This window comes from Lampris incognitus, chromosome 18, assembly GCF_029633865.1.
Source record: "Lampris incognitus isolate fLamInc1 chromosome 18, fLamInc1.hap2, whole genome shotgun sequence".
In the NCBI taxonomy this organism is placed as follows: Eukaryota; Metazoa; Chordata; class Actinopteri; order Lampriformes; family Lampridae; genus Lampris; species Lampris incognitus.
This window is the reverse complement of record NC_079228.1, coordinates 7,346,457-7,365,765: the sequence shown is the minus strand read 5'-3', so window position 1 is coordinate 7,365,765 and position 19,309 is coordinate 7,346,457. Positions and strand designations below refer to the sequence as shown.

The window sequence follows — 19,309 nt, the reverse complement described above, 5'->3', positions numbered from 1 at the left end:
ACAAATAGTAGTTGTAAATATCAGATGCAGAATAACATGGAGACATATGTACTCACAGATCGATAGGAACGAAACAAAATGATTTGCTTTCCCAAATCTATCAATATTACTTCGGGTGTAAGCCTGAATACTGTTTTTTTTTTAACTTCAAAACTCAGAGGCTTGACTGTGGGTGGTAAGATTGCATTACTCTCTCTCACGGTTTGTTACTTCTGTATCTCTGGGTAGGGAAATCTGTTGATATTTTCACACAGATAATGAGGGTTCACACCCGGATCATCAGCGAGGCTGAAAGGGGCCTTAGTGATTTAGAACGCTGTGTGCATCTGTGGAGAAGACACTGCACCGTGGTTTTCATTTATAGGGATGGGCTCAGTATCGTATCCATGCGAACAAGTTGACATGGGAGTCTGATTACTGCCGTCTTTATGCATCTTGTAGCTCCTCTGAAGCAAAGGTAGCCTCTCGTGTTGTCAAAAATAAAACAAGACAAACAGGAAAAGGAACGCAGAGGTATTACACAGTACTTTAATCAAATATTCTTTAAACCCTCTGTCATGAGCTTGAGTAATACTCTTCATCTGAATTGGTGAATGGCTTTTCTCTCCTCATCTATTGGTGTTTAGGTCTTTCAAATGCAGGTGGCTAGTGTTTCACTTCTTGAAGGTGTCCTCCTGGATATCAAACTGCCTGTTGGGTTTGGTAGCTTCCAGCATGAGCTCATACAGCTGGCCTATTTGGTCATCCTGAAAGTCTTTGAGTTTTCCCTCTGGTAGGTCGGCTCCAAACGTGTCTCCCTTGACAAGCTCCCCGGCTGAATCCAGCACCTGGTTCTGTACTGTGTCCTTGTAGTTCTGTGGAGAAAGAAATAACACGAGCCGTTTTGTGATCTCCATTTCCTGCAGTGTTAAAAAAAACCCTGGTAAACCAAACCCTTCTATTCCAGACAATAGTTATATTTTCACATCTTTTTAACCACGTACAGGTAACCCTATCATTTAAACTCTCAACGTTTGTTTTTTAAAGCTCACAAACACATTCTAATCAGTGTGAAGCCCACCATAACCGACCTTCTTGGTAACTGCCTATAGCCCAGCGTTTCTCAGACCTCTCCTGGAGGACCACTTGTCCTGCATGGTTTAGATGTCTCCCTGCTCCAAACACAGCGGATTTAAATGATCAGTTTGAATCAGCTGTGTTGGAGCAGGGAGACATCTAAACCATGCAGGACAAGTGGTCCTCCAGGAGAGGTCTGAGAAACGCTGGGCTATAGCCTACTGCTGTACGCTTTCCCTAAAAACTAAAGCTAAACTGCTGGCACCATCCAGCCTGTCGAGATTTCTGTGACTACAGTACCGCACACGTTGGAGATGAGGATCAGAAGTTTGATGGATCAAAGTTTGCCTTCATGAAATGCTGCCCTGATACGAAGATGCACCCTGAGATTCCACTAGCTAGTCATTTTAAATTGGTTTGTGTAGCGGCTCATTTAATAAAATGGGCTCGTGGGGCGTCCGCGTGGCGTGGCGGTCTATTCCGTTGCCTACCAACACGGGGATCGCCAGTTCGAATCCCCGTGTTACCTCCGGCTTGGTCGGGCGTCCCCACAGACACAATTGGCCGTGTCTGCGGGTGGGAAGACGGATGTGGGTATATGTCCTGGTCGCTGCATTAGCGCCTCCTCTGGTTGGGCAGGGCACCTGTTCGGGGGAGGGGGGACTGGGGGGAAATAGCGTGATCCTCCCACGTGCTACATCCCCCTGGCGAAACTGCTCACTGTCAGGTGAAAAAAAGTGGCTGGTGACTCCACATGTATCGGAGGAGGCGAGTCTGCAGCCCTCCCGAATCGGCATAGGGCATGGAGCAGTGACCGGGATGGCTTGGAAAACAGGGTAATTGGCCAAGTACAATTGGGGAGAAAAAGGGGGAAATTCCCCCCCCCCAAAAAAAAGGCCCATTCAATAAATCGTTATTTTCTTATTGTCCTTTTTTAATTTTTGAGTGATAAAACACCAAGTATACCCTGTGATGATCTTGCCCTGTGATGGCCTGGCGGCGTGTCCAGGGTGTCTCCCCGCCCGCTGCCCAATGACTGCTGAGATGGGCTCCAGCATCCCAGAGAGCAGGATAAGCGGTTTGAATAATGGATGGATGGAAAACACCAAGTAGGGAATAAATATAAGTGCTGGCGTGAAAAACGAGACAAAGAGAAAAACATTAAAAGACAAAGTGAGAAATGTGACTGGGGAAAGGTTGAGAGGTTCCAGTTCCTTTTCATTTAAATTCCGTATTCATTTTGCCGTCTCCCTCAGTATATCGCTGAATATACCTTTAATTTAAGCATGGACATCCGCCCAAACCAAATTGCACTCTTGGATGATTTCTTCCTTTTAAGCAAGGCACATAATTCACCTCACTTGACTCGGCCTATACATGATTTGTCAGATCTGTCGAGGCACTGTGTGAGTCATCCTACGGAGGAGATAGGGGCAAATATGGCCAGCATTGTCTTTTCTCAATAAGGAAACCCATCAGTAGGTTGCACAAAAGTTGATGTCTCATTAAGAAGAGTGTTTTGTTACCATTACAGCTCAAGCAATAACAGGCAATTTTCTGAAAGGTTTTATTTTACACAACATGTTATCGCTTTGAAGGTAATATTTTCCCAGAGGTAGAAAAGTCTCATGATTAAATCATCAAGAAACGCACTCAGTGCTGCGAAGTAGAAACCTTTACAGTCATAGTAGTGCAATGATTACATCTATTCTAGTGCAGTAAGTACATTTATTCAAGTACAAAATTACATTGTATTTATCTAACTTATTCAGTATTTTAGAACCTGTGTTGTTGGCTGTGGTTGTGTGGTTACTGCAGTTATTTTTGTTTTGTTTCCCCGTACCTTTAATGCACTGACCAGGAATAGCGCTCTTCATTTCCCTGTATTCTATACAATGACAACAAAGGCTTTTTTTTATCTTCTGATCCTATTTAAAAACAACAACAACAAAAACTCAGTAATGTTGCAAGGTTTAAACCCTTTGCTATTACTTCAGTGAAAAAAGAAACTGCAGACTTGCGACCCTAAAACTTTCAATGGCTATGAAGGTCTTTGGTCTCTCTCAGATCATTAATGAAATTTCCTCTTAAGCTATTTGGAGAGAGTCACCTACTATAGTCAGGTAGAAACCCCACAAGTATTTAGGTGTAGCTGGCATGTGAACGAGGTAAAGGAGGTCAAGCCTTCACACTAACCCCAAACAATTTAGCTATTTACGTTTCAAAGCTAATCTGCCGTGTTTGAGGCTATCCATCAGCTAATGTGCATAAAGCTTCCCCTCCCCTTGGCTCTATTGGTCAAAGGCAGATTCCTATACCACTGGCCCTCTCCAACTTTCTGCCCTAAATGCAACCTCCGATTCTGAATGAATGTCCGTAACTTGTTGCGCTTTCCCCCCTATCAGTTGCACTCTCTTTTTCTATACTTCAGGTTGTTTCTTCAAAGGAATATTTCTTTAGATCAGTGGTGTCCAACCCTGCTCCTGGAAAGCTACTCCCCTGTCGGTTTTCACTCCAACCCTGATTGAAAACATCTGATTCAATTAATCAAGGTCTTGGTCAGTAGGTAATTAGTAGAATCGAGTGTGTTAAATTAGGGTTGGAGTGAAAAACGGCAGGATGGTAGCTCTCCAGGAGCAGGGTTGGACACCACTGCTTTAGATAGAGAGAGGGAGCATGCCTTTCATAATGTAGCCAATTTATTAGACAAAGAGAACAGCCAGGGTTGCCTCTGCTATAAATGAATTACCCTGAACACTCGATGCCTGTAATCACATTTGGAATCTTGCTCTTCGTCTTTTCCTGGCGTCGCCCCCCTTTTACATTTTCCTGAAGCAGCTTGGAACCCAAGACAGAGAGGCTGTTTATACCTGGCATTAACATGCGTCTTGGGTGATCCAATCACAAGTGGACAGCTGGCATTAGCATGGGTCTCCACATGCATCACGAGTAACCACTTGTGATTGGATCTCACTTCCTCACACTATGCAAATAAACACGTACATCACTGTGATAGGGCGGCATGGTGGCGCAGTTGTTAGTGCGGTCGCCTCACAACAAGAAGCTCCTGGGTTCGAGCCTGGGGGTGGTCCAACCTTGGGGGGTCACCCTGGGTCGTTCTCTGTGTGGAGTTTGCATGTTCTCTCTGCGTCTGTGTGGGTTTCCTCCGGGGGCTCCGGTTTCCTCCCACAGTCCAAAGTCATGTAAGTCAGGTGAATTGGCTGTACTAAATTGTCCCTAGAAATGAATGGGTGTGTGTGCGTGTGTGTGTGTGTGTGTGTGTGTGTCGGCCCTGTGATGGCCTGGCGGCCTGTCCAGGGTGTCTCCCCACCTGCCGCCCACTGACTGCTGGAATAGGCTCCAGCGTCCCTGCGACCCTGAGAGCAGGATAAGCGGTTAAGATAATGGAAGGATGGATGGATGGATCACTGTGATAGGGGTGTATGGTTTAGACTTGGCGTCAAGCGGAGACTGCGAGCATGGCTTGCAGGAGAGCAGTGCATTGCCCCTTACGAGTGAAAGGAAAAAATACATTTTTAAATAATGCCTGTGCTAATCACCTTACAGTGTATGCCTTCATTTCGACCCCCCCCCCCGTGACATAGACATGTCATAACCATGTAAATAAACATGTGAACAATTACACAAACATGAGGAGAGGAGTTGAAGCAATAGTTACTTGACAACAGGCAAAATGAGACATCCTTTCTCACTTGAGCCTCATTTTAATACGCTGTCAATTAGTATGACATATTTCACAACTGTAAAATATTAGTCAATTATGCTACCAAATTATGTTGTCATACAAAATTTGAAGTGCTCTTAAAGAAATAAATCATCCCATATCCCAACTGCACTGCTTTTCTTTTATTTCCATTCCACTTTGTTGCGAAGCACAAGAGGTTTTTAAAAGTGCTGTGTGAATAAACATTATTATTCTGATGACAATGTCGATCTGTCTGAAAGCCTTCAGACCCCTGACCCAATACACTGCATTTAAGATTTAAATCATATCTCTCTGGCTGCACTCAGTTTGCCCAATTCAAAAATGTGAGCTCACAGTCCTTTCCTTTTACTACCGGTGTTCCCCAGGGCCCTGTTTTGGGCCTCCTCCTATTTGTTATTGACCTTTTAACTCTTGGCCACATTTTCAAGAAATCTGGCATTCAATTTCACTGCGTCACGGACGATACCCAGCTCTATCTATCCATCAAGCCTACCTCCACTCTTCCGCCCACTTCCCTTCCTGACTGCTTACTAGAAATTAAATCCTGGTTTTCATACCACTTCCTCAAACTTAATAGTGATAAAACTGAGGTTCCCCTAGTAGGTATGAAATCTACTTTGGCTAAACCTATAGTTCCTTTTTCCCCTCAGGTTAAGAGTCTGGGTGTCATCTTGGACAGCACATTATCTTTTGAAGCACACATCAACAATGTTACTCGGTTTGCATACTTCCACCTACACATTATTAATCATCTTCACCCACTGCTCTCACCTTAACAGCACCGCCATTCTCATTCACACCCTGGCTACATCCCGTATTGACTACTGCAGTTCTATCCTCTTCGGTCTTCCTCTCAAGTTTCTTCATAAACTTCAATTGGTCCAGAATTCAGCTGCCCAGAACTCCTTCACTAGATCATATCACTCCTGTTCTTCACCAACTCCATTGGCTGCCTGTTAAATACCGTATTGCCTTCAATATCCTGCTTCTCACCTTTAAGGCCCTTAATAACCTAGCTCCTTCTTTCTGAACTCCTTCATATCCACACACCCTCCCGCACTCCCAGATCCTCTTCTGCTTTCCAACTCACTACACCATTGGCCCGCTGGACTACCACAGGGACTAGAGCCTTCAGTCATTCTGCCCCCCAACTATGGAACTCTCTCCCACAAGACATTTGCAACATTGACTCTCTTTTAACCTTCAAATCCCATCTCAAAACGTATATTTTCAAACTGGCATATTCAGTCTGATACATGTTTCATTGAGTTTTGTGCAGATGATTTTATACTTATCTGTTGTGTTAACTTTTTATAGTCTACCCTGTTCTGTTTTGACCTCTGATACAGTGCCGCTTGTTTTTTGTTCTGTAAGGTGTCCTTGAGTGCTCTGAAAGGTGCCCACAAATAAAATGTATTATACTTATTCTTATTCTTTTTATTATTATTAACTTATTGTAAACCCCTGCTTTGTTTGATTTTATGCTGTCTGACACAGTGCTGCTTGTTTTTAATTGTGTTTTGTAAGGTGTCCTTGAGTGCTCTGAAAGGCACAAAATGCATTAATTATTATTACTATTATTATTATTATTATTATTATTATTAAGACATAGTCTATGGTGGGTAAATAGTTTCAGATTATTACAATGGCATGGACGTGGCAAATGCACGCCAGATACAGACAAATAATCTGATGAGGAAAACTGAGTGAATTCGGGGCATCAGGCTCCAACTGTTTGCATTCTTTCATTTTGAGCTCAAAATACACAGCAAAAGTTGAAACTCATTCTTAAAACTCGTTATGTGGGAAAATGTAAATATCTGAACACTAGAGTTTGTAATCCTCAACCCCGAACCTTGTCAGGCTTAACCTGATCACGTCGGTTCAGGCTCAGATTGATTAATTATTCCAGCGGGTTCGAGGGGGTCAGGCTCTGCGCTGCGATGGGTAAATGAACATGAAGTTGAACTTGAATGTGCAAGCGGGTGGGGGCTCTTCCACAATTGTGGGTCTGATGTGTGTCAGAAATTACAGACAAGTTTTAGAAAAAAAAAACCCAACCTGAACTAAACAGGAGACTTTGGTGACCGCCTAGTCAACTGACATCTTGTGCCTCCGCAGAGAACATCAGTTGACTAGGCAATCCTTCAATGTGGCCTGGGATACATGTGCATTTACACTACAAATGCTATGTGGACAAATGCATCCCAAGCCACCTACGAATATGGCCTGAGCAATTCGACCTCAAGACGCATTGAAAATGCATTGGCTGCATTCACACCTGTACTTTTGATCGGATTACCCAAGACGCATGTTAATGTCAGGTGTAAACAGCTGCAGAGTGGTGATTCACCAGCTCTGATGAATGGAGTGAGAGGGAAAAAATGTTAAAAAAAAAGAAAGAAAAAAGAATAAGGTGGAGTAGGACGTAAAGTTGGGCTGATGTAAAAAATGTCAAAACGTTTTTATATTATGTCAAACAACTTAACAACCGAACCGGTATAACACATTTTACCACTAGGTGTCAGAATGTCTTGATGCATGCTCAATAATCCAGGTAAGAAAATCAAAGAAGGTTGAATCAGTTCATCTGGACACAATGTTTACTGACAGATACGTTTCATCACTCAACTAAGTGACATCTTCAGTCTAAACTCACTGCAAGTATCCCCACCCTTATAAACAATACAGTGCCTAACGACTGAAACCAACGACCAGTTTCATATGCAAACATGGGTGTGATCATCGATCATGTGTACTGTTCACAGAGGATTAGGGCTTGTTGCAAACACAGCATTGTAAGACGGCGACAGATGTATAACGACCGAAACCAACGACCAGTCTCATGATCAAATATGGGTCAATTAACTGTGTGTGAGTGCCCATTAACTAGCGTTAATGGGCACTCACACACAGTTAATGGGTGTGCCCATGTGTGAATGTCCATTAACTCTAGTTAATGGGCACACCCATAATTGATCATGAGACTTAGTGGCGCCCGCGTGGGTTCCATTTCTGCTCGAGTACAATATCAACTCGGGGTCCTTCGACTACATATGACATCACGGATTATGTTGCTATCTAGCGTTGTTTAACACCAGCTTTATAGTTATCTAGCTGTGTGTTTTTTACAATCCACGTTGACACAGAGTTGGTTAGTAAAGGTGCGAGGGCCGAAGGCCCAAACTGCGTCAAAGGATCGAGGCCGCAGGCTCAGGACCCCCCCCCCCCCCCCGGAGGGGATCCTGGACGAGCGAACACGCGCGAGGGCCGAAGGCCTGAGCCGCGTCTAACGTCAATCTAACTAGCCCCTACCCAGTGAATCCCAATCATAATGCGGGAAGTAGTGATGTCGTCTTTGGTCGCAGGACCCCGCGCAGGGCGAGTAGATCAAGTACCGACACCGGCAGCCGTAATCCTGTAAGCACCGTGCGTACATTTTTTAATGATTTTGTTCTTCTTTTTTTTAAACATTATATCTGAATAAAATCGTGACAACAGCAGATCCTGTCTTTGGACGATGGACTATGTTTTATTATTTTCAATTAGTGTATGTCATGTATTTAATTTATTATTGTTTGTACCCTTATTTTCATAATACATTACCATATACACTCACTGGCCACTTTATTAGGTACACCTTGCTAGTACCGGGTTGGACCCCATTTTGCCTTCAGAACTGCCTTAATCCTTCGTGGTACTGGAAACATTCCTCAGAGAGTTTGGTCCATATTGACATGACAGCATCACGCAGTTGTTGCAGATTTGTTGGCTGCACATCCATGATGCGAATCTCCCGGTCCACCAAATCCCAATGGTGCTTTATTGGATTGAGATCTGGTGACTGTGGAGGCCATTTGAGTACAGTGAACTCATTGTCATGTTCAAGAAACCAGTCTGAGATGATTCGAGCTTTATGACATGGCACGTTATCCTGCTGGAAGTAGCCATCAGAAGATGGGAACACTGTGGTCATAAAGGGATGGACATGGTCAGCAACAATACTCAGGTAGGCTGTGGCGTTGACATGATGCTCAATTGGTACTAAGGGGCCCAAAGTGTGCCAAGAAAATATCCCCCACACCATTACACCACCAGCCTGAACCGTTGATACAAGGCAGGATGGATCCATGCTTTCATGATGTTGACGCCAAATTCTGACCCTACCATCCGAATGTCGCAGCAGAAATCGAGACTCATCAGACCAGGCAACGTTTTTCCAATCTTCTATTGTCCAATTTTGGTGAGCCTGTGCGAATTGTAGCCTCAGTTTCCTGTTCTTAGCTGACAGGAGTGGCACCCGGTCTGGTCTTCTGCTGCTGTAGCCCATCTGCCTCAAGGTTCGACGTGTTGTGCATTCAGAGATGCTCTTCTGCATACCTCGGTTGTAATGAGTGGTTATTTGAGTTACTGTTGCCTTTCTGTCAGCTCGAACCAGTCTGGCCATTCTCCTCTGACCTCTGGCATCAACAAGGCATTTTCGCCCACAGAACTGCCGCTTACTGGATATTTTCTCTTTTTCGGACCATTCTCTGTAAACCCTAGAGATGGTTGTGCATGAAAATCCCAGTAGATCAGCAGTTTCTGAAATACTCAGACCAGCCCGTCTGGCACCAACAACCATGCCACGTTCAAAGTCACTTAAATCACCTTTCTTCCCCATTCTGATGCTCGGTTTGAACTACTGCAGATCGTCTTGACCATGTCTACATGCCTAAATGCATTGAGTTGCTGCCATGTGATTGGCTGATTAGAAATTTGCGTTAACGAGCAGTTGGACAGGTGTGCCTAATAAAGTGGCCGGTGAGTGTATTTGTCATGTGACATTCAATCTCTATGTACTTCCTGATATACTGTATAGAAATGTTTACACACTGTTCCCTTTGGCACTTTGGATATATCTATGTATTTTTGGATGAAATGTATATTTGCCATGTTTGTTTTGTGATGAACTTTTTTCAAGACTCTGTACATGAATATGAACAATGTTCAATAAAAATGTTTTTAAAAAAAAGATCCTGTCTGGATTCTCTTTTATTGAATAATGTGCTTGAGATGCATTTTTGACTGCGTCCACTCACTAACGTTACTGTAAACTACTAATAAGACACGTTAGCCCCTAGCTAACGGGTCTGACCCTTTAGCCGAGCGGTTAGTGATGTCGCCTTGTGGTGCAGTACACCCCGTATCGAATCCCGCACTGGGCAAGAAAATAACCGGTTACATTGAAGCTAGCAGCCAGCTACATGTCCATAATCCACCCACTTTGCAAAGTGATGAGCCCCGGGAGGAATTTACTGTTGGAGCTACCCCCATCAGCAGCTGTGTTTCCGTAAAGGGTTTTAATGCGCATGTAGGACGTATCGCATTAAAAAAGTTTATGGAAATGCCAAAATTCGACTTAACTTGCAGCGAATTGCTCTAAGTCGCATTAAAGTTACCACGCTCACTTGAGGTGGATTTAGCCCGATTCGAAACAGAGTTAATGCGCAGAATGGTAAATGGAAACACTTCTGCCGAATTAATTCTGACGTAGCGGATCTTTATGTGACCAGCTGTTTCCGCTGTAGGGTTCTTCCTGTTGTTCACACGCGTGAAAACACGGCTGCTAACAGGAGCATCTGGACCCACGAGGAGACCAAAATATTCCCCACTCTCGTCCATGAGAGCTTCCTGTGTCACAGCGGATTAATATTAAGATTTTATTATTAACATTCAAAGCTCTTCATTATCTATCCCCTGCTTATCTCACAGACTTCCTTCAGACTTACACTCCATCTCGCTCCCTGCGGTCTTCACCAGCAGGTCTATTGGCACTACCAGCCATCAACCTCTGCACAATGAGTACCAGGGCATTTTCCTATGCTGCACCCAAACTCGGCGACACAAATGAACCAGCTGCTAACATCAGGGTCTCACCCTAACACAGGGGAGAACAATAATGATCTTGAAAGATGCCCACAAGGGTACAACACCTTCAAACTACCAGCCAATAACCTGCCTCTCCACAACATGGAAGATGCTGTCAGGCATCGTAGCAACTAAGCTGAAAGTGCACATGAGTCAATACATGAGTGAAACTCAGAAAGGAATTGAGAGCGAGCAACATCAGAGGGTAAAAGCATCAGCTACTTGTTGATAGAGCAGCACCCCAGACTCTAAGACCAGACAGACCAACCTGAGCACAGCCTGGACTGACTACAAGAAAGCCTTCGATTCAATGCCCCACACCTGGTTACTGGAGTGCTTGGTACTATACAAACCCAACAGGACACTACTAGCCTTCATCAAGAACTCAATGCAGCAGTGGAAAACAGCACTAGAGGTCAACTCAAAGACAATCACACAGGTAACCATCAAATGTGGCATATACCAGGGTGATGCACTATCCCTGGTGCTGTTCTACATAGGCCTGAACCCCGTCAATCAGGTCAGCACAAAGACTGGATATGGATACAGATTCAGAAGTGGAGTTACCATCAGCTACCTCCTATACATGGATGACATCAAGCTATATGCCAGGAACAAGTGAGACATTGACTCACTGATCCACCTCACCAGGATCTACATCAAGATGTCATTCAGACTGGACAAGTGCGGTCGAATGGTGGCAAAAATAGGAAAGGTGGTGAGCACTGAAGGGGTCAAATTGCCAGATGGCAGGATAACAGACATACAGGACAGTTACAAGTACCTGGGTATTCTACAAGCAAATGGAAACCATGAGGAGGCAGCAAGGAGGTCAGCTACAGTCAAATACCTCCAGAGTGAGGCAGGTCCTGAGGAGCCAGCTCAATGAGAAGAATAAAATCCAAGCCATCAACACATATGTCCTACCAGTCATCAGATACCCTGCTGAAATAATAAGCTGGTCAAAGGAGGAGATAAAGGCCTCAGATATCAGGACACGGAAACTCCTCACAATGCATGGAGGGTTCCACCCGAAGTCAAGCAGCCTGAGACTGTATGATAAGTGAAAAGATGGGGGCAGAGGGTTAGTGAGTGTCAGGGCCACGATCCAGGATGAAACAAGTAAACATACATAAGTACATCAAAAAGAGGGCCCCCAGGATGAACTGCTGAGTGAGAATCTCAGGCAGCAGAAGACACGAGTGCTGAGCAAGAAGAAGAGGAGGTATCGTGGAAGATCAAGCCCCTCCATGGGATGTACCATCGACAGATAGACGATGTAGCCGACAGAGAAATTACAATTATAATTTGATTCAGCAGATGCTTTTATCCGAAGCGACATATATCCAAGAGTTAATAGAACACAAGGAAGGATCTAGTCAGGAGGCAACACCTCAAGTGCCAAAAAACTAGGTTCAAGTCCGATAGGACACAGATGTCAACAGGCAGTGCACAAAGGCAATGCACAAGGTGCATAGAAGCATTTTTTTTTTTTACACCAATACCATCAGGTGTGGATGTGTTCGAGAAAGAGATGGGTCTTTAGCTTCTTCCTAAAGATGGAGTGGGACACAAAGAAGGTGAAGCGGGAGAGTGATAGAAACAGGTAAAACAAGCGTGAACCTTGGACGGGCATTCATTCGATGAAGCGAGCTCTGGTGTTGTATCAAACTCTGTTTCCGCGTCGAGAACTATTTCCCCCTAGCCAGGCGAAAGCAATTGCATGGAAACAGGTTAGCTATCGGTTATGACTAGATTAAGGCTGGGGTTAGGTTGCGTTTAGGTTAGGGTTAATCAAGCTTCCCAGTGTTGTATCAAACTCTTACTAGGGGGAAACAGAGTTCGATACAACATCCAGGGTTTAGATGGTTTCAAACCAACATGTAGTTGCATTCTTTCAGTAAGTACCACAACCTGCCTACTTAGTAATACTACTGGATGTATTACTCTGCCTTTATCAAACCACTGAGATCGGAGTTTCTAGTTCAAATTGGAATTCTTATGGTTGTTTCTTGCTTTGGACAGTAGCCAGACTGCTGATAAATGGAAAGTGATCTGGCTGTCTTTGCAATAGCGATGCAAACAATAAAACAATTGGAAACCCTGGGGGGGGGGGGGGGTAGACCAACCTTGGGGGTCATCCTGTGTGGAGTTTGCATGTTCTTTCTGTGTCTGTGTGGGTTTTCTCCGGGTGCTCCGGTTTCCTCCCACAGTCCAAAGACATGTAGGTCAGGTGAATCGGCCGTACTAAATTATCCCTAGGTGTGAATATGTTGGCCCTGTGATGGACTGCTGGGATAGGCTCCAGCATCCCCATGATCCTGAGTCCACTCACCCAGCGGCTTGGATAATGGATGGATGGATGGAAACACTGCGGGGGGGGGGGTTGAAAAGTCGTCTACAGCTGCTTTAAGTAAGTTATGGCTATACAGTATGCCATAAGTCCTTTAAACCTTCCAGGTAGGGATTGTAGTAGAAAATATATTCTCTTAGCGGGAGACACTTGACAGAGTAAAACAAAACTAATTCCCACTCTTGCCATGTGAAACTCAGATGCTGAGTATATTGGGAGAAGGATGCTGAATATGGAGCTGCCAGGGAAGAGGAGAAGAGGAAGGCCAAAGAGGAGGTTTATGGATGTGGTGAGGGAGGACATGCAGGTGGCTGGTGTGACAGAGGAAGATGCAGAAGACAGGAAGAGATGGAAACGGATGATCCGCTGTGGCGCCCCCTAATGGGAGCAGCCGAAAGTAGTAGTAGTTGTAGTAGTAGTAGTAGCCATGTGAAACTCAAATCAGCAATGGGCCAGTGACCCATTAAGGTTACTCGTTCAGAGTCTAAGAAAGCGAGTTGTAAGTCAATGTAAAAATCACTGGATTCTGAGGACAGAGGGAGAGTCATTTGAGGTGTGATGAGACTGGATGATTGACACCGACGTGAGAGAGGAGGCAGAAGCTTCGCTCTCCCCAGTGGGTCTTGTGTGCAGCAGTAACAGACCAAGCGACCGCTCAGGACTGCAGCTGTAACCACTACCCACTTCATTAGAGAAATTACCTGCAGCTGAGTGATTTACCCTCCTCTAATTCATTAATGCATTGGAAAGCATTAGCCTTTTGCCATACTCATAAAATGAGCCTGGCAGACTGGTTTGATCCGGTTTATTTGGGAGCAAGGTGAAGAATGGCAGATTGTATTACTGATAAATAGTATTACACGTATTTATGAGTTAATTTTCAGTAATAAAGCCGTTATACCATGAGAAACTGCAACACTACCCAGGCTGTAGCACAGCATCACACATACATATATCAATGTTTACAGAATCGAACATGCCTTCTCTGCCACGGCTAGGTTAACTCATCTGCCTATGCTTATCGGTGGCGGACATTTAACAATGACTTTTGCACCCTCTCATACTCAAGTTTGGAAAGGATAGAGTTGGACCATTTTAAAAATACTTAAAAACTTATATGATCTTGTACAGTCATTATTTATTAATATTAGTTTTTATTTATTTGTTTGTTATTTATTATTTCTATTATCTTATATATTTTGCTCTTATTTCTATTTCTTATTTTATCTTTTATTTTTATTTGTTTCCATTTTTCATTTCTATTTGTTGCTATATTCTTGTTCGTTTTTTTCTGTACTACAGTGCGAGGGTCTGTAATAGGACCCAATTTCCCCTCGGGGGTGAATAAAGTATTCTGATTGTGAACGAAGTATTTTAGACCTCAGTTACTAAACTCATTCCTGCAGTAGATCTTACAGACAGCGCACAGCATGACAGAGGCCATGTGTTGCACACAAGGGAACAAGAACACATTTTTCAAGTCAGTTCCAGTATATAAAAGTATCTCCTCATTATTCTAAGTATTCCTCCCAGGCAGTTTAATTAATTATGGATTACCTTACTAATTATGGCAACAACCTCATCACTCCTCACTGTGGAATAATTTTGACACATCAAAACAGTAACTCCACGAAATGTTTTGCATTGTGGTGTTAACGTTTAACATATTTCATTAGGATTTTGACCCAACAGCATGCTTGTATGTGACCTCAGTACCAGGGAGTAACTGGATGCTCTGCTCACGCTGACCTGACTCAAGCAAACAGAAATGTAAAACCAGTACACTAGATTTTTATTATATTACTGCGGCAAAATATTGGACGCGAGTATGTTTCCAAATTAAACGACGAGGAGGGAAGTGGGAAAAAGCAGGGAGTACGGTGTTTACTCAACGTTATTCTAAAGGTAGTAATATCTAAATTACCCGGTGTGGTATTTGTATCAGATATGACAAGATAACGAAAAACTGTCTCAGGTAAAGAAATTAGTTCCATAAAAGACTGAAGAAAACATCAAACCATGACACATAAAATGAAATAGGTATTTTAAATTATTTAAGAATTATTGATCACACATTGCTAAGGTAAAAAGGTCAAACACCTTGTCCAGAAAATGCACATTATAATCTAAATTTCTGAAAGCAACCGATGCACTATTTCCTAGTATAAAATGTGACATATTCCACATGACAACATCTCTACCAGGACTGATGATACCTGCTGTTGATTCTGGATCAGTCAGGTCTTGCTTGGCCTGTAGGACTTTACTGTCAGGACTTCACATCAGCTGTGAGGCGACAGCACTTCAGCATCACGATGCAGCTGCTCTGCCATCATGTGGTGATGAAGGGACACACAAGCTTAACCCTCGTGTTGTCTACACGTTCTGTATACTGCCCTCGTCTTAAGGGTCATTTATGAGCCGCCCTCATTAAACCTCTAAATTAAAGCAACTTAATTTAATTTTAAACCCCAAATCTATTTTGCAGGAAGAAGCAACCAGTCATTCATCACAAACTGTGTGACTATCTGGGTTTTCCCTCCTCACAGTGCAGAAAGACTGCATTTCATCACTGGACACCACTCGCTTTTATAGGGTCACATGACCCTAAGACATGTCCATCCATTATCCAAACCATTTATCCTGCTCTCAGGGTCGCGGGGATGCTGCAGCCTATTCCAGCAGTCATTGGTCAGCAGGCAGGGAGACACCCTGGACAGGCCGCCCGCCAGGCCATCACAGGACCCCCCCACACACACACACACACACACACACACACACACACACACACACACACACTCACACACTCACACCTAGGGACAATTTAGTACAGCCGATCCACCTGACCTACATGTCTTTGGGCTGTGGGAGGAAGCCGGAGCCCCCGGAGGAAACCCATGCAGACACGGGGAGGACATGCAAACTCCACACAGAGGACGACCCGGGACGACCTCCAAGGTTGGACTACCCCGGGGCTCAAACCCAGGACCTTCTTAGTGTGAGGCGACTGCGCTAACCACTGCACCCCCGTGTTGCCCCAAACATGTCTTAGGGTCAAACATGACCCTAAGACAATCTTAGTACCCTAGTGGTGTACAGCTTTCATGGAAATATGAACTAAAACGATGTTTCACTTGTTCTAATGTTAGGAAAAGTCGTCACGTTTCAGGTTGAAAAAAGATCATGTCGAGCCTCTTCTCTGCTGTTAAACACTGTTATGGCTCATTTTGACCCGGAAGACAACAGAAGGGTCAAGTCAACTTTTTTTTTCATTCGAATTGAAAACTACGATCAATTGGTAGAAATTGATGCAATAGGATCCCCCCCCCCCCCATCAAGGACTACGCTTGGGTCAATCTTTCGAGGTAACCTGGTGTCCTTAGCGGTGGCCGTGCTCCCCTTAACCCTCTGCTGCGCAGTCAGCGCAGAATGGGAACATGCAGTTTGTTCAATCGACTCTGTGCATAACTGTAATCCGCTGACTTCCGGTTTCTACTGCAGCGGTCATACCAGTTTCCTGTTTTTTGGCGAGCGCTATTGGCAATGGCATATTTTTGGTGATGTCTGCAAGATTTATCACGGATAAATGTCAACGACATGCACAGGATTGTCGACAAACTCCCTCATTTCATTTTTAACGTGTGCCTGCACATTGTTTTTAATTACAGTAAATTGAATTGAATTGAATTTCACCTGCACCTACCAGAAAACGGGTGAAAAGTTTCAAGTTCAGCTGTCTTTAAGGAGGTGGTGATCCTCTAATCGGTTTTTGAGCTTGGAAACATGTTGGTGTTTTCTTAGGGCGGTAAAACTGATTGCGCCTAGTTAGAAGGAGAACATATATCTTGTATCTTTTTCAACCCTCCCCAATCTGATATAGTCAAATCGTTGAGATTTTTTATTTTTTTCGGGGGGATATTGTAACTAATAGACGTTCTTATCCGCACTCCATACCAGTTGGTGGCGGTAACGAACCAATTCGTTGTTTGCCAACCGCCAATACAGAAGTAGAAGAAGAATATAGTCGAAATATTAGCGTTAATAAAGCTGATATAAACAGTGTGGGTTTGAATCTTGTTAAAATTTAATTTCAGATAGCATGTATTTCTCAACTCGTTTAAATCGAACGATCCAACTGTAATTTAATTTCTTACAATCAAAAATTGGCATAAAAATAATTCATGACATGAACAAGATGGAAAGATACAACAGCTTGTATCACTGAGCCGTGGCGAGCGCGAGAATGACGTCAGGACTTGACAGCTGACGCGAGCAGCGAGTTACACAATTTAGAGACTTAAGAGGCAAACGAGACAGCTTTAAAGTGTAAAACAGATACTACGCTAAACAGACGTTTGTTTGTGCTTTCCCAGTTTTTCAACACAATTTCCAACAATGCTTCAAATAAGGTTGTAGTGTATTTGAATAAGTGCATTACTCAGTGTGACTGCTAGGCGGCACTGTAACTTTGCTGTTGTGTTACCGCGTTTGTATTGAGACCACAGAATAAAAAACGTCGTCGACTGACTAGACATGGCTTCCACCGCATCGTATATTACACGGTGTCAGAATAAAACTTGAAGAAACCAAAGAAAGGAAGAAAATGGAGCAGATGAAACCTCCCGCCTCATTAAGTCTAGAAAGAAATCTAGCGGGAAATTGGAGAGTCTGGGTCCAGAGATTCGAACTGCTCCTTGTCGCCAGCGGAACGGACGAAAAGTCCGATGCGGTGAAAAGAGCCGCGTTCCTACACGTGGCCGGAGACGAAGCAAAGCTACAGCGCCGCCTAGCAGTCACGCTGAGTAATGCACTTCTTATTCAAATACACTACAAAGGTCGTTCATCATTAAATAAAGGCATGATAAATGGCCCGAGGGTACACTTCATTAACATTCATTGGTTCACTAAGTGACCTCGTTGCAGACTTGGGGGACCCCTCACCTCCCACTCCGTCATGAAGTCCTTCACCTCTTCGGCAGACGCGTTTTTATGCCTTCTGAATTCGTCTTTCACGTACTGGTCCCCGAGAGCCCGTAAGTCTATGGGCAGGAAGCGGTGCAGCAGCAGGATCCTCTTGTACAGCGAGCGGACCCGGGAGACGTGAGCGGGTCCTGCCATGGGGTCGATCAGCGGCTGGTTTCCCGGCGGTCCGTGCGAGGAGTAACGCCTTATCAAGACCCGCTCCCTGTTGCTCTTCCCGTACTGGACTGACGCACGCAGCGGTCACTTAAAGTGCCGGAGCATAGACGACGAGACCGGGGGTGTGATATATTCAATGATAGTTACTTAACTCCCTTTGTTTATCCTGGAAGCAGTACTTTGACCTGTCGGGCTTCTTCTTTGTTTGTTATTTCAGGACGGTTGGCGAACTTCGAAAGAGCGCGTCGCTGCTGCCACCTGCTGATTAGGAGTAGGTACTGAGGGTATTTACAGACCTGAAATAGTCAATTTTATTTCTATAGCCCAATATGACAAAATACAGAAAATACGCAACAAAAATACAGAAAATACACACATAATACAAAAAAAACAAAAATACAGAAAAAACAAAAATACACACAAAACAGAGAACATACAGAAAATACTGTAAACTACTAATAAGACACGTTAGCCCCTAGCTAACGGGTCTGACCCTTTAGCCGAGCGGTTAGTGATGTCGCCTTGTGGTGCAGTACACCTCGTATCGAATCCCGCACCGGGCAAGAAAATAACCGGTTACATTGGTGGCAGCGGTGGGACCCGGAAGTGTGCAGATCCTCAGAAGTCTCTTCGGAGCGCGGGAATAACAAAGCGTGAGGGCGCGCTTCCGGGGAGGGTGACGACTGTAAACTACTAATAAGACCCGTTAGTCCCTAGCTAACGGGTCTGACCCTTTAGCCGAGCGGTTAGTGATGTCGCCTTGTGGTGCAGTACACCCCATATCGAATCCCGCACCGGGCAAGAAGATAACCGGTTATAATACACACAAAATAAAGGAAAAAAAATCTCGAATTGTCTTTATCAACCGTCTATCTTAAATACCGAAACTCCATACACCTCTTTCCCTATCATATTCCCTTAATAAATAACAAACTTAATTAAAAACTCCACACCACATTTAATCCTGCATGGTCCCCATTTCAACAAGCGAGTCTTCATTGGAGTTTATGATGAGCAACAATGCATTACCCATATATGATATTTGGCCTATACCAATAGGTGCATTAAAAAACACATAAATACCACCATATGGTTTTGGTTTTTTCTGCCTTGAGAGACTCCTG

The 19,309-nt window shown here is 44.0% G+C and overlaps 1 protein-coding gene across 1 annotated transcript; it reads right to left on the bottom strand.

The window, feature by feature from the left end:
- Window positions 1-520: 520 nt before the first annotated feature.
- On the bottom strand, window positions 521-18,341 carry sdhaf3 (succinate dehydrogenase complex assembly factor 3). Its single transcript, XM_056298846.1, has 2 exons — window positions 17,988-18,341; window positions 521-854 (listed from the first exon to the last, which is right to left on the bottom strand). Exons 1-2 carry the CDS (start codon window positions 18,162-18,164, stop codon window positions 654-656), a joined length of 378 nt encoding a protein of 125 aa, XP_056154821.1. The 5' UTR covers window positions 18,165-18,341; the 3' UTR covers window positions 521-653.
- Window positions 18,342-19,309: the final 968 nt, after the last annotated feature.

Bases quoted from the DNA above. Each gene is read 5' to 3' on its own strand.
- sdhaf3 (XM_056298846.1), bottom strand. From the start codon at position 18,164: ATGGCAGGACCCGCTCACGTCTCCCGGGTCCGCTCGCTGTACAAGAGG. The intron at 855-17,987 runs GTGAGGGGTCCC...CTTTCTCCACAG, and splicing joins ACTTCATGACGGAGTGGGAG to AACTACAAGGACACAGTACA.